General features: G+C 42.9%; 2 protein-coding genes across 5 annotated transcripts in view; one reads left to right on the forward strand and one right to left on the reverse strand.

The window, feature by feature from the left end:
* SLC5A10 (solute carrier family 5 member 10) overlaps positions 1-15,559 on the reverse strand; it is a 183,737-nt gene that overhangs the window by 65,209 nt on the left and 102,969 nt on the right. The window contains exon 11 of one of the 4 annotated variants that reach the window (XM_036741633.1): positions 14,007-14,038. The exons of the other annotated variants lie outside the window; for them this stretch is intronic. Within the exon in view, the coding sequence (XP_036597528.1) occupies positions 14,007-14,038 (32 nt within the window). The remainder of the gene's footprint in view (positions 1-14,006; positions 14,039-15,559) is intronic. 4 annotated transcript variants of the gene reach the window in all.
* The window catches only part of FAM83G (family with sequence similarity 83 member G), a 60,930-nt gene that overhangs the window by 16,190 nt on the left and 29,181 nt on the right, over positions 1-15,559 (forward strand). The window lies entirely within an intron of this gene.

Genomic DNA, 15,559 nt, shown 5'->3' on the forward strand with positions numbered 1-15,559 from the left:
GTCTCTTTAATAATAATAACGGCTCAATTTTCTGTAGTAGTTTAAGGTAATCCTAGGAGGTAGCCAGTTCCAAATGAGGAAACTGAGGCACAGTGCAAGAAGGGAAGAAGCAAGAAAGGAAACAAGCATTTCTTAAGCGCTCACTCTACAGAGGCACCAGGCACTGTGCTAAGAGCTTTACCTATATGGTCTCATTTGATCCAACAACCCTATAAGGTAGGTGTCGTTATTATCCCTGTTTTACAGCTCAGGAAACAGAGGGTAAGTGACTTGCCCAGGGTCATATAGCCAGTAAGTGTCTGAGGCTAAACTGGGAGTCGAGTCTTGCTGAGTTCAGCTAGTGGCCTCTGTTGAGTCTCTTGCTCAGGAGCATACAGCTGGGACACAAATTCAGCTCTTGTGACTCCTGGTCCACTGTTCTTTCCACTATGAAACGCTGCCTCCCTTTAGCTTCTGTATCTACAGACTTCTTGGCTGAAGGGTGAGGGCTTCAGATAAGCCAGAGCAGGAAGGAGGGGACTGCTTTAGCTGTGTTCAGATCTCTCCTCCTCCGAGTCATCGTTGCAGGTTTTTTTTAAGGGTTTGGGGTAGGCTCTCTGCCTACTACAGTGTCATATCTTTTTGGTAGAGTGAGTATACTAATGATAACTGTGATTTCACTGGTATAAGGAACTTTGAATGCGGTAGCTCCTTCTTCCACTGTAGCTTGTAATTACAGAGAATCTTATGCCCTTGCTCATTGTAGACACTTTACAAATGTTTGCTGAACTGGATTGAGGCTTTTCACTGTCTGACAGGTGCTTATAATCCTACAGCGAGCTGGGTTGGAGTCTGTAAGGGCTAAGATGGATTTGAGGTGTAGCTAGCTACTCTGTGGATTTTTTTCTGTTCTGTCATTTAAATAAAACCCTGGCATGCCTTCATCTTCAGATGGCAACGAGCCTGAGGGGCAGAGCATTAGGGGATTTTCAAAGGGTTTTGACCCGGCAGGCCATCAACTAGGAAACTAGGCCATTGTTACAAGGTTGTAAAACCCAGCCCACATGACTCGGAGAGAAGTCGGGCAATGTCAAGAAATCAGGCTCGGATCTCCCCACTTTCCTCTCTGGCAATGGACTGCTCTGCCAATGTTCCCTTTCTGGCATAGGGGCAGCCCACCATTGGGAGTGTACTGCTGCCTTCACCCTTGCAGCTGGTCCTACTCCAGGCAGTTTGTTTTTCTAACCAACCTTTATTGACTACCTACTGTTTGCAAAAGCCTGTGCTGCATTTAGTTAGCTCACTTTTTCTTACCTGTACAATGGAGATGTTTCTCCATTATCCATTTCCCAAGGACCTAAATGCATGGAAGGGTACAATATGGACTGTGCTTTAGAGATGGACAGGGGCCAGGGATGCTCACTGGGTCATTAGAGACCAATTATGGGCTAACACCCTTGGGTGTGCACTGGTAATTCCTCCTACTTTGCTGAGTTTGGAGAGTTGTCCTCAGTGTTCTGACAGTACTTGACTCAGATCAAGCAGGCCTTTAGTCCCACACCCAAAATCCCAAATGGCAACAGAAAAGCAGTACTACCTGCTGGTTTCCCAGACTTTCTTTCTCTGTGAGATGAAGATTAATAATGATAATAATATCATCTGCCCCTGGAACCACCCTGGGCTTTGATAGGCTAGTTTGGGGCCAAAACTTTTGCCCTTTTCTTGCTCTATTGCAGGCCCCTATGTGCTTCCTGGGCACCTCCAGCTGTGTGCTCCCCTCCCCAAGCACCCTTATGGGGTGTCTTCCTCTTTTAGATTGTAAGCTGCTTGAGGGCAAGAACTATCTTGCTTGTTTGGATTTGTATGCTTAGCAATATTTTTGTTCAGTTGCATCCTACTCTTTGTGACCCCATTTGGGGTTTTCTTGGCAAAGGTACTTCAATAGTTTGCCTTTTTCTTCTCTAGCATATTTTATAGATGGGGAAACGGGGCAAACAGGGTGAAATGACTTAGCCTGCGTCACAAGTGTCTAAGGTCAGACTTGAACTCAGGAAGATGAATTTTCCTGACCTCAGGCCTGGTACTTTATCCAATGCGCCACCCAACTGTCCCCACCTGGCAACATAGTAAGTGTTTAATAAATGTTTTTATCTCTATAGATAGTAATAATGAATGGTGGCATTTATATTGTGCTTTAAGCACCTTCCGTATAATCTCATTTTATCCTTCTAGCATTGGGATGTAGGTACTACTATTATCTTCACTTTATAGATGAGGCTATTGGGGATGAAAGGTTGTTAGACTTGACCAGTGTGACACAGCTAGTAAGTGACTGAAGGAAGATTCATACCCATGATGATGATAGCAGCAACAAAAAAAAACCCTTTTATATTGACATAGCACTTAAGGTTTGTGATGGGCTTTCTTTATGACCCTCTACTTGTTAAGGTCCTCACTTTATTCGCTAGTGGTTGGGCTTGTCCAAATCATTTCCTTCAGACCCTATGTGTCTTGGTTGAGACCTGACCTGTGTCATCACATACCCGAAGAAGACTTCCTTACCCATCTCCTGGGGGAGATGATGAGGGTAGCTATTGGGGATGTCTGGAGCAGCTAGTTGGTGCAGTGGATAAAGCACCAGGCCGGGAGTCACTGCTCTCTTCTAACACGTCTCCCTGCTGTGAGCAGTTCATTCATCTAACAGACTTTTATTGAACACCTACTGTTTGCAAAGCCATATGCTGAAAGTCACAGAAGGATACAAAGAGAAATAAGACATAACAAGGAGCTTGTAGTGCAGTGAGGACACGACATTCTTAATCAGTATCTTCGGTATCTCCCGAAACCCTTCATTCTCACCTGAAACACTACCCAAACCAAGCTGGTAGTACCTGGGAGGTAGGCTGCCTTCATATGCAACTAGGTGGTGTACCGCAGAGGTGACAAACACAGAGCTCGTGCTGTCCCAACCAAATTAAAATGTAATTGATAAGTAAATTATAACTCGATAAAATTTGACAAAATAAATCAAAATAGATTACATTACTTTTTAAAACTAAGTCAACATGCATCCCACAGATGCCCTTAGGTACAGGGTAGTGGCCTCTGTTTCTATTTGAGTTTGACACCACTTGGGTAGTGGAAGCTGGATTTAAAGTCAGGAAGATCTGAATTCGAATCCTGCTTCAGGCACTGTCTGTCCATGGACTAGTCACTTCATATCTTTCAATCTCAGTTTCTTCTTCTGTCAAATGGGGATAATCACAGCACCTCCTCACAGGGTTATTGTAAGGATCAAATGAAATAAAGTGTTATATAAGTGCTAGTTATTCTGCTAGGATGTGGCCTCCATAAACGCATACCGGTTACTGAATGGACGGAGGTCTAAGATTTCCTCGAGTCTGTTCCTTTGACTTTCCCTCCCTGACGGATGTAACATAAGGCTCAACAGAACCAGGAGAACATTATACACGATTACAGACGCATAGGATCTGTGATGACAAAGCAAGGTTCCAAGACAGCTCCAAAAGACTCCTGATGGAAAAAGCCATCCACAGCCAGAGAATTACAGAGTCTGAATGCAGATGGAGGCAAGCTATTTGCTCTCTTTTTTTCCTTCTTTTTTGGTTTTGTTTCTTCTTTCTCATGGTTCATTCCATTGGTTATAATTCTTCTTTACAACTTGACTATTGTATAAATAAGTTTAATGTGAAGGTATATGTAGAACCTATATCGGATTATATGCCGTCTTGGACAGGGAGAGGGGAGAAGTGGGGGGAGAAAATTTGGAACTCAAAAACTTGTAAACTAAAAGTAAAAAATAAATTTAAAAAAAACCTGAGGCTCAAAAAGGAAAGGGGGAGCTAAAGGGTGAAGAAATGAAAACTTCTGGACAGGAGGAGAGCTATCCAAAATCAAAATGGGCTACTGCTTTTGGGGGCAGGGAGTAAGTCGTGGATGGGCGTGCTATAGGTTGGACCAAAGGACCTCAGGGGTCACTTGTTACTCTGTGATTCTTCTTTAAGTGCTTTTTGTGTGGGACAGGCCTAGAGGAATTCAGAGGAGGGGGAGAGCATCAAGAAAGGTTTCATGAAAGAGGTGGCCACTGAGTTGGGCCTTGAAGAATAGGATAGTAGGTATGAGTGAGGAGGGCAGCTAGGTGGTGCAGTGGATAGAGTACTGTCCTGGAGTCAAGAAGACTCATCCTCTCGAGTTCAGATCTGGTTTCAGACTCTGTGTGACTCTGGGCAAGTCGCTTAATCCTCTTTATCTCACTTTCCTCATCTGTAAAATGCGCAGGAGAAGGAAATGGCAAACCACTCCAATATCTCTGCCAAGAAAACCTCAAATGGGGTTACTGAAAAACAGCAGTGGGTGAGAAGCAAGACATTCCAGCAGAGGAAACAGCATTAGTAAAAACACAGAGACGGGAAGATGAGAAGTGGATGTGAGGAACTTTGAGCAATTCTTATGTGCTAGAGCGGGGGATCTGCATAGAAAGGGCATAGGAGAGGAGGGTGTGACTGTTCCCAGAGAGAGTAGTGAGCCATTCATCTAGATCACAGGTGTCAATCACATGGGGCCAGCCCATGAACCAGGTTAAAATGTAATTGGGAAATATTTAACAAAGTAAATAAAAATACAGTAGAATATAGATAATGTTAATATGTGGTTTTCTAAGTCAGCATCCAGCCCACAGGGATTCTTACATGTGGTTTAGAGGCTCCTGTTTCTATTTGAGTTCGATAACACCAATCTAGACCCCCAAGGCTAGCCAAGATGAAGAAATCCACCTTGTTAATCGTAGGAGGGGAAGAGCAGCCTCTTGCTTCTCTCTGTCTAAAGCAGTGGTTCTTAACCTGGGGTCTGTGGATTTTTAAAAAAAAATTTTGATAACTATTTCAATATAATTGGTTTCCTTTCTAATCTCAGTTTTTAAAAATGCATTTTAAATATGCAAACCAATGGAAATGCATAAAAATGCATTTTAAAAATGCATTTAAAACATTATTCTGAGAAGGACTCTATAGGCGTCACTAGATTGCCAAAGGGGTCCATGACACACAAAAAAGGTTTTGACCCCCTAGTTTAGGGACAGCTAGATCACAGTGGCTGGAACATTGGGCCTGGAGTCAGGAAGACCTGGGTTCAAATTCAATCTTAGACACGTATTAGCTGTGTGATCCTGGGCAGGTTACTTCACCTCTGCCTCAGTTTCCTCAGCTGTAAAAATGGAAATAATAACATCTACCTACCAGTCTTGTTGTGAGAATCAAATGAAATATTTGTGACACACTTCGCACAGTGCCCGGTATATAGTAAGTAGGTGCTTTCTAAGTGATTGTTCCCTTCCTCTATCTAAAGCAGTCTGGAGAACATCTGCCGTCCCAGACTCTCATAAGGCTGGCTCCAGTTCCTTTTATATAAAGGGCACTCTGACTGGCTGTGGGACAAAAGCTACAGCTGTTCATTCTTACTTGACTTTGGACATCTCCACTATGTTGGATCCAGCAAATTGGGCTGAGATCTCTCCATCTGTAGAAAGCTAGCCTGGAGTCCTATAGGACCTTTTCGTGGTGTTTCTAAAGGAGTGTGGAGTGAAAGGGCTAGGGGTTAAGGTGTATTTGGAAGTGACTTCTAGAGCTAACCCTGCTTTCAGAAAACATCATGTCCACCCAACTTCAGAACATCATAATAGTTTTGATGCTAAAATAGCTAACACATAGAGAATGCTTTAAGGTTTGCAAAATGATTTGCAAATATTATCTCATTTGGTCCTCATGACAACCTTGGAGGTAGCTGCAGTTCTTTACAGATGAGGAAACTGAGGCAGAGAGAAGTTAAATGACATACCCAGGGTCACACAGCTATTAAGTATGAGCCCAGATTTAAACTCAGGTCTTCCTGATTTCAAGTTCAGTGCTCAGCTGTTTGTGCCACTTTTATGAGCTTTCCATGTCATGTCCAATACTTGTCCAGCACCCTAAGAGCTTCTCCAAAAAGGGCAATGTCCTGAGGGCACAGAGTGTCCTGCAGCTAGTTTCCTCAGAGTAAGTCTGACCCAGTCCTCATTTTGTGGGGAAGGTATGAGTGAGGCCCGCTGTTTAATCCTGCTTTGCTCTATGAACTCTCTGAATTTATAGGCTTACAAGCACCTTGGAGTACAGGAAGGTGACGTGTATACAGCAATGGGTGTGTACCTGGGGATTACGTGAGTCCTGTTAGATCACATCTTGCCCTGGCCCTGGTGAGGAGCTGCCCCAAATCCTCATGAAACAAGTCCCCATCTGTCTTGGGTAGGGCAGGGCAACGCAATGAGCCCCTGACCTACTTTATAGCAGGGCTCTCCTGCCTCGATGGAGTTAGCACCTGACTGGTCCCTTTACAGGGCATGCTTTTGTTTATTCTGTTTACTACTGGGGAATATCTAGACAGGTGGTAGGTTACCTAAAATGAGGCCAGGGAAAGACCCACGAGACAAGAAGCCAGCATGATGACTGCTCAGCCCCTCTTTCCATGACAGGACCAAGACACTTTAAATCAGGAAGTGGCTGTGACTGGTCTTTGCTTTGAAGATCGAGTTGACCTTGAAGAAGGCTACAGATAGAAAGTACTGAGGGGACTTTGCCTTGGAAACATGAATACTTTCCCAGGCCACGGTGCTAAAGGATGGAGTATGGCCTGCGACTCAGAGAGCTGGTGGGGATTGGTGGGGTTGGCGGCGAGAGGAAGGCAGATTAAGTGTGAGTTTATTACCTTCCCAGGACCAAAAGCCTTCCCAGCAAACACCTTTTCAGGTTTATAATGGAAGTCAGTGGGAAAAGGCTATCTGCCAGGGATCAGTTTGCTCTGGGCCTTAGATTCCTGATCATATGGAGAGTCATAGTCGAGCCAAGCCCATCAATTAAGCCAGCTCGAACATGAATATGAGCCTATGTATCCAGAGTGTAGAAGAAAATAAGCCTGAGCCAAATGAAATTCAGGCATTGGGCCATAAAAGAACCTCCTCTATATCCGGCTTCTCTTTTCTATTCCCTTTTGGAGTCTGTTTTCATAAGAATTCTATTTCACATTCATAGAAAGAACTTTTAGATTGACATGGTGTTTTTTCTCACAACAACCTTGTTCGGGTGGGTAAATGTAAGTATTAAAATCCCATTTTACAGATGAGGAAATCGAGGCTTAGGTTAAATGCCTGGGCTGACCAGGGTTACACAGCAAGGGTCCAAAGCCATGTCTCTGACTCAGTGTTCATTTTTCCTTTTACTGCTACACCAGAGCTTCCTCTCAGGGAAGGCTTAGGGGCAAGTGCCTCTAGGTTTATGATCCTGTCTATAGTTCATTGGCCTATTGGCTATGAGGAGGAGGAAGAGGGAAACAGTTTGAATTATAGAATCTTTGTACCATATTATATCAGAACTGGAAAAGACTTAAACCTAGGGCTCTCAATTCCTGTCTGTGTTCTTTCTATGACAACCATAGGGAATCTGAATCAATCTGGGAATTATTGTGGGCTCACGCTCTGAGGCAGTCTCCCTACCCATGGGCATTTTGTCCTCTATCATCAGATGGCTCCCTTTCCTTTTAAACTACTGGAAATCTGCTAATGTCCTACGTTGATGGGCAATTTGCTACCCAAGTACCATTTTGACGTGTAAGTAGCCATTAGTAAGAATTCTGTTAGTCCTGTTGATTTGATCTCTGTAATTCTCCTGCATCCTTCTCTCCGTAGCCACCACCCTAGGTTAGGCCCTCATCACCTCGAAGCTCTGCTCGAATAGGCTTCTAATAGGCTACCCTGCTTCTTGCCTGTCCCCTGTCCAGCCCATCCTCCATAGTTTCCAAAGTCATCTTCTTAAGGCATATCTCTAATGAGGGGGATGCTGAAGCCAGGATTCTTAAAGTTTCTGGGTGAGCATCTACACCTCAGAAATCTACAGACTCTACAAATCAGGGCTTGATTTATTGTTTTGTTGATTGTTTATATTTAAGAAAGTGATGGAGAAGATGTTTATAATGCAGCTTAAACTTTGAAGTGTGTCTTTGAAGTGTGTCTTTTAAAAAACATATCTTAATTCCGAAAGACTCATGATGGAAAAGGCCGTTCACATCCAGAGAAAGAACTGTAGAGTCTGATTGCAGGTTGAAGCATACTGATTTCCCTTTTTTTTTCTTTGTGGCTTTTCCCTTTTGTTCTGTTTCTTCTTTCACCACATGACTAATGTGGAAATATGTTTCCATGATTGCACATGTATAACCTGTATCAGATTGTTTGCCTTGTTGGGGAGGAGGGAGGGAAGAAAGAGAGGGAGAAAATTTTGAAACTCAAAATCTTATAAAAGTGAATGTTGGAAACTAATTGGAAAAAATACTCCCCTTGAACCTCATACAGTTGTTGTGAGGATCAAATAAGATTGCATATATAAAGCTCTTTGCAAACCTTAAAGCTCTATATAAATGCTAGCTATTTTTCTTCTTCACATAGTCCGTGTTCTGTTCAATTTAGACTGCTGCTGTTCACTGAATTTTCATGCCTTTGCACAGGCTGGCTATCTCCTGTGCCATGAATGTACTCCCTTTTTACCCCTCTCTGCGTTTCAGAATCCTGTCTTCCTCCAGGACTCAACTCAGGTTGCCACCCTGTGTAACAAGCTTTTGCTGATTGCCCCAGTTGTTGGTGCGGCCTCCCTCAAATTTTGCTTCCTCCACTCTGTAGAAACCTTATGTTCTACTCTCTGTATCCAAGACAGATCCCTCCAGTAGAATATAAGTTCATTGAGGACAAGGACTAGTACATTTTTCTCCCTAGCACCTAACAGCAGTGCCTTGCACGTAGGAGGCATTTTGCTTGCTGAAGTGATTCAGTCTGGGACAAAGTGGTCAGAATGAGTTTATTGCTGCTGGATATTAACCAGGTGTGGACAGCTCCTTGTCTTGGGGGATAAAAAGGGGTAGGGCTCTCTGCTCAAGCAAGACTTGGAAGATTTAGTCCTTAGGATCTAAGCATATAGTGCTGCTCTCTCCTTGTTTGAAGATGCCATTGCTAACTCTAGCTGTTGTAGGAAGAAGATGCAATAAATCTAGGATGGGGAAAAGTGTATGAAAATATAAAAACAAGTGATTCTGGGTATGATTTAGGAATATCAGGGCTGTGACAATTCCTTTTTGGCATGAGGGAGGACTTGTATTTGTGGAAAGGAATTGGTGGGTAGTGATAGAGATACAAAAAAAGAAGTTAAGAAAGAAAAGAGCATCAGTGAAACCTGCACAGAAGAGAGTAGAAGGAAATTCAGAAGGGGATATGGAGGAGCAGAACAGTTTTGTTGCCATTGCCCTAAGTGGAACACATACTTTTTAAAAAAAACAGTGTTTAATTTTTCCGATTACATGTAAAGAAAGTTTTTAACATTCATTTTTAAATAAAATTTTGAGTTCCAAATTTTCTGTCTCTCTTCCTCCCCTTCCTCCTCCCTAAGATAATAAACAACTTGATATAGGTTATACATATAAACTTTTAAAAAACTAAGTATAAGTATAATAAGAGATTTATAATTGCACACGCAAGTCCCATTTTCAGTTGTTTGTATATTAAATTAAATTGATTATAAATTGTATATTAAATTAATGCCTTAACTAAAATGTTAAGGCTATAATGATAACAACAACTTGTTTTTTAAAGGAATGTCAAGGTAGTTAGGGGGCTGTTGAAAGAGCAAAGCTCAATTGTAGAGTCTGTTTGTCTGTCTGGCAAGCTTAAAACTCAGAGGCAAATGCTACCTTTGTTTATGTTATAAGAGTAAGCATGATATAGTAGAGGAAGATAGGAAGATCTGGGTTCAAGTATCCCCTCTGACTCATACTATGCTGGCTGTGTGACTCTGGTCAAACCCTTTAACCTTTCACTGACCCAGGTAACTTTCTGAGAAAAGAAGTTATGGGCAGGCTGCTGATCTGCACTAGGGGAGGGTTTTTCCCATACCAGGAGCTCCCTATGCCAATAAAATCACAAGTCGAGATCAAAAATAAAACAAACAGAAAAAAACAAAAAATTGTTAAAAGTTTTCCATAGAATTACATAGTCTTAACAGTTGGAAAGGTCTGTCCAAGAGTTTTTCAGTCCAACCCCTACCCAAGTATGAGTCTTGTCCACAATGCTCTTGACAAATAATGATCCAGTCCCCAATTGAAGACCTACAGTGATGCCTATCCTGACCCCTCTTCTGGGGTGAAACTGAGGCAACCTAGCACTCCTCAAGAAAGTTACAATTCTTAGGAAATTGCTTTATGTCAAGTCAGAATTTGCCTCCCTGTAACTACCCATGGGCTTTAGTTCTGTTCTTTGGGGCCCAAATATAATATATCTAATCCTTGGTCTTAATGAAAGCCACATATTCAAAGACAGCTATCATGTGGTGTGGTGGAAAGAGTTCAGGAGGGGACCTCACAGAACTTGTATTTGAATCCTGGTTCTGACTTGGTTACTTGGTGTGCTTTTGAGCCAGTCACTTACACCTAGTCTCTGAGCCTCAGTTTCCTCACCTGTGAAATGAGAGTGGTACTAGCTAACCTCTGAGATTTCTTCCAGTTCTCACCCAATGAGCGCTTGCCTCCTGTCTAAGTCATCTCCTCTGCAGACCGAATTTCCCTCTTTTCTTCAATTGGCCCTCTTAAGCCAGTTTTGAAAACATGAATGCTTAGGAACTGTATTTTTTTTAACAAATTTTCTTCTAAAAACTTTTTAAAGTGATAATTTGTAAAGGCTTGTTGCATTAGTAAGTGTGAGTTTATAATATCTGAACACAAAAAGATTTTTCTGTAAAACACTTCAAATTTATAATGGAATTCAGTTTGGAACATAGGATTCATTTAACAGGAAATAACTTTGGAAAAAGCTGGAATGCATTTGCTTACATTGGGTAAAAGATACCTCTATTGGTTCTGATGGTAACGCTCCTCTGATGTCTCATTGAGACATGGAGGTGACCCTGGCTTCCCAAAGACTGTGCCAGTAAAGTACAGGCTCTAGCAGATCTTACCAAGCTGGAAAGGCTACAAGAATAGGCTCAGCAATGAACTAGGATGAACAAGAATTTCTGTCATTTGAAGCCCCACGTAGCTAAGTTCAGAGAGGCTTATCACCAGGTTGGCTGTTGTTATTCCGTTGTTTCGGTCGTGTCCGACTCTTCGTGACCCTATTTGGGATTTGCTTGGCAAAGATACTGGAGTGGTGTGCCATTTCTTTCACCAGCTCATTTTACAGATGAGGAAACTGAGGCAAACAGGGTTAAGTGACTTGCCCAGGTCATACAGCTAGTAAGTGTCTGAGGTCACATTTGAACTCAGGTCTTCCTGACTTCAAGTCCAACGCTCTATCCACTTCGACACCTAACTGGCCCAGCTGGCTATGGGGTAGGGACTTTTTCATTCAATAGCTATGCTTGAAGATCAAATGCTAGATTGTAGGAAGTGTTGGTTCTTATACTAAACACTACTGAAGTGTTGAAAAATTAAAGATCTGTCTGTCTCAGAAAATCATTTTCAGGGTCTCTTTACACACAGTGCTGTATTGGGAGTCACACATCCCCAAATGCTCTGGATAGGCCTAACCTCTGCCCTCTGGGAATTTCTTGTCTAAAAGGAATCTTGCTGATTCATGCTCTCAAAGTCATCCTCAAAGATTGAGTGGGTGGGTGTCTTGAGTATGAAATCATGGAAAGTTTTGATAAATATTTATAATATTTATAAATATTTAAAAGGGGATCTAAGTGAAAACCTGGCACATTACCATCATTGGAAGTGAGACCCAGAGATGCAGTGACTTGCTTAAGGTTATAGTTGTTCTTTGTCCTTCCTTCTCGAAGAGGACCATGACATCAGCAAGGTGATGCCATGACTTGCAAGTGAATAGGATTTAAGTGAAGGAGGGCTGTGCAAAGTCACCAGCCTCACTTTCTCTTCTGGAGCCACCTGGGTCCGGGGCCAAATGTGGATCAGGATGACTGGAGCCGGCTCCCAGGGTCATAGTTACTTGAGGCAAAATTGGAATAAATATGTCCTCAACCCCACTGAAGTATTCTCCCCACTTGCTGAGCCCCTCTTGGGAAAGCTGAGTTTGGTGGCAAAATACTGACATGTCTTGGTGGCTATACTGAACCCCAGACTGGGGTGAGGACCAACCTGTAAGGGCCTGCTCCCTGGGACAATGTACCCCTGTGCTGAGGCCCAGGTGAGCTCATTGCAAGAGAGCGTGCAAACACACCCAGGAGCAGACTGCAATCTTTGTGACCCTGAGCGATAGATGGGAGGGGTGGTTGGGCTGCAGCCTTATGGGGCTGGGTTTGAGGAAAGGGGTGGGGGAAGGAAAAAAGGAGGGAGGAGGTAAGATTGTGGGTCTCGAATGGAGTAATCATGTGGCGACCCACAGTTATGGGTCTGCCACATGCACCTCTGGCCAGAGGAATAATTCACAGCCTTGCTGTGCGGTGTGTTGAAGCAGGTATGTTCCCCGTCACCAAGCTGCAGGTAAAGGTGTGACCCGCACTGTCGCCGAGCTGAAGATAAATACTTAAGCCAGTTGGAAGAGTAGATATCCCACAGGGTCATCAAACTGCTTGGAAGTTTGCTTTGTATTGTCTGTTCACTTGGCACAGAGTAACAATAGTGCCCATGCCCCAATGCCAGAGCCTCACCTTGCTCGCTGCTGAAGTCAGCTAAGCAGACACCAGCCAGTTCTCTGGGGGTTTTGTGACTGAAATGGAATGAAGAAGTAGATACTGATCCATGGAAGGACAGAGATAATGCTCAACAGCCCCGAGAGTGTCTGATATTTGTGGCTGAGATGTGGCACTCAGGCCTTCATCCCCACTTTTGGTAACCCATGCTTTCCCCTGTTTTTCTCAGGGTCTAAGCAGTTACCTGCTCAGAGTCTTAGAGAGCATCTGGATCTCTCATTTGACATATAAGTCACCTGGGGCTCAGAGAAGCTCAGTCGTACCCAAGGTCACACAGATGGTAACTCTCAAAGTTTCACGGCTTTAGAACTGAAAAGGACATCTCATTCAACTCCCTCTTGACTCTAAACCTAGTGCTTTACCTTGCCCTACCCCTTACAGAGTAGCAGAACCAGATCTGGAACTCAAGTCTCTCATTTCCCTACCCACAGTACCTAGCACCTAGTTAAGCACTTAAATAATGCTTGTCTTTGCGCCCATGCTGATTGTGTTGGGAACCTGCACCTTTTCACATAAAAGGCTTCTCTTTTTACTCCTTCTAGAGCTTTTGCCTCCTCTTGACCAAAATCCCTACAATACAAAGAAATTAATCTCTAATGGCAAAATTCTGGGAATTATGATAATGATATTAGGGGGAGCAGAGCCTTCCTTGTACTTCTAATCATCTCACATTAATAGCCACCTACTTTTTCCATGCATAAGACTGGATTTTTTCTATTTACAGGACAACTGAAGCAAGTGACCCCTGTGCTCCAATAATAATAAAAATTTTAAAAATAACAACAGCGGCTAGCATTCATATGGCTCTTAAGGTTTTATAAGGCCCTTTACAAATATTATATCATTTTATCCACACAACAGCCCTAGGAGGCAGGTGCTATTATTATCCCCAGTTTACAGATGGGGAAACTGAGGAAGACAGAGGTTAAGTGACTTGCCCAGGGTCACACAGGTCTTCTTAACTACAGATCCAGCACTTTGGTCCATGTCATTCTTCATACAATCCTGGATGGTGATCAATGTAGTTTGCTCTGAGCCAAACTTAATGGTAAATGTAGAAGGGGAAAGCAACTCACTTCCTTTTGGCCTTCAGTTTCCTCATTTATTAAAAAAAAAAAAAAGGAGAATTTGAACTAGACGATCTTCAAGGTTCTCTCTAGCTCTAAAATGATGCCTTACAATCCTAAGGAAATAGAACATAGGCCTCACTTTCAAGAAATTTCTGACCTAGCCAAGTTTCCAGAACCAAGAGGCAGTGCGGCGCAGTGGAGGGTGCTAAATTTGGCATCGGAGGACCTGAGGATTCTATCGTAACTCTGCTCCTTTCTCTTTTGTGTGACTACAGGCAAGTCACTTAATCTCAGTGGGCCTCAGTTTCCTCATCTGTAAAGTGGGGGTGTTGGACTAACCTTTAAGGTCCCCTTTTAGCTTTTAGTCTATTCTCCTATCAATTAAGAAAGCACCTTGTGCTAAAATTTATGGTCTTGACTTTACGTTCAGGAGCATCCAGAGAAAGGAGAGATGTATGTGGACTGGAGTAGTAGAAGGTTTTGTGGAGGGTGTGGGACTTGAGTTGGGCCCAAGAAGCATCACTCCTGGGACTTGGTGACTTTTAGCTTCTTATGTGGCTGGATTTATAGAGTCATAGAATCTTAGGGTTAGAAAGGATCTTATAGACTATAGATGACCTGCCCTACAAGAAAGAAAGGGAAAAGGGGATGGGAGGGGAGTGGGGTGACAGAAGGGAGGGCTGACTGGGGAACGGAGCAACCAGAATTTATGCCATCTTGGAGTGGGGGGGAGGGTAGAAATGGGGAGAAAATTTGTAATTAAAGCTCTTGTGAAAATCAATGCTGAAAACGAAATATATTAAATTTAAAAAATGTGAAAAAAAAGAATATAGATGACCTGCTCCCACAAAGTTCTGTCCTTTGGCCCTTGTTTCTTCACTCTTGCTAATCTCTGCATTGTCTGCCTTGGTGTTTTCATCTGATCCCATGATTTTATTTATCACTTCTTTTGCAGTTGACTCCCAGACCTTTATCTCTACCCTCAACTTGTCCCAAGAGCTGCAATTCAGATGCTCTTGCTGCCTACTAAATATCTCCATCTCGATGTTCCATAAGCACTTGAAACTCATGCTGAGGCTAGGGACTAAATCTGTGATTTCATTGGCTTAGGAAACTCCTGGATAAGGATATTCCCAATCCTGTTCAGCACCCTCTTTTCAAATTGCAGATTTAGAGAACTACCTAGAGCTATGTGAGTTAAGAGGCTTTCTTCAGATTTCACAGCCCGTAGGTGTCAGAAGTGGGACTCAGATGATTAACTGGCTGAAGGGGGAGCCCCTGATGGCAGAGTCTGAGTAGGAATGGTCTCCTTACTACTCTGTGTCATGTCTTTTCCCTCACAAAGCAGAAAACTCTCTGGGACTGGGAGTTCTTAACTTGGGGTTCATGAGCTTGTTTTTCCTAATATTTTGACAAGTATTTCGGTAGAATTGGTTTCCTTTGTAATACTAAGTACTTTATGAATTTAAGAACATCATTCTGGGAAGGGGTCCATAGGCTTCACCAGAGTTCCAGAGGGGTCTAGGACACACAAAAAGGTTAATCTCGGTTCTAGTCAAACCTTCTTGATTTACAGAGTAGGAAACTGAGACTTGAATAAGAAAAGGGAGTTTCTTGGGCTCACACAGCAAGCTAATAGTTGAGCCAGGACTAAAATTCAAGTTTCCTGACTTTCAGCAACAGAGCCCTTGATACCCTAATTAACGGACTAATTAGCAAACCTCTGAAGGGAAGCTAAGGGAAGTAAGTCATCATTCCCAGCTGAAACCTGTGGGAGAA

The sequence above is a fragment of the Trichosurus vulpecula genome, chromosome 1 (genome assembly GCF_011100635.1).
Source record: "Trichosurus vulpecula isolate mTriVul1 chromosome 1, mTriVul1.pri, whole genome shotgun sequence".
Classification (NCBI taxonomy): Eukaryota; Metazoa; Chordata; class Mammalia; order Diprotodontia; family Phalangeridae; genus Trichosurus; species Trichosurus vulpecula.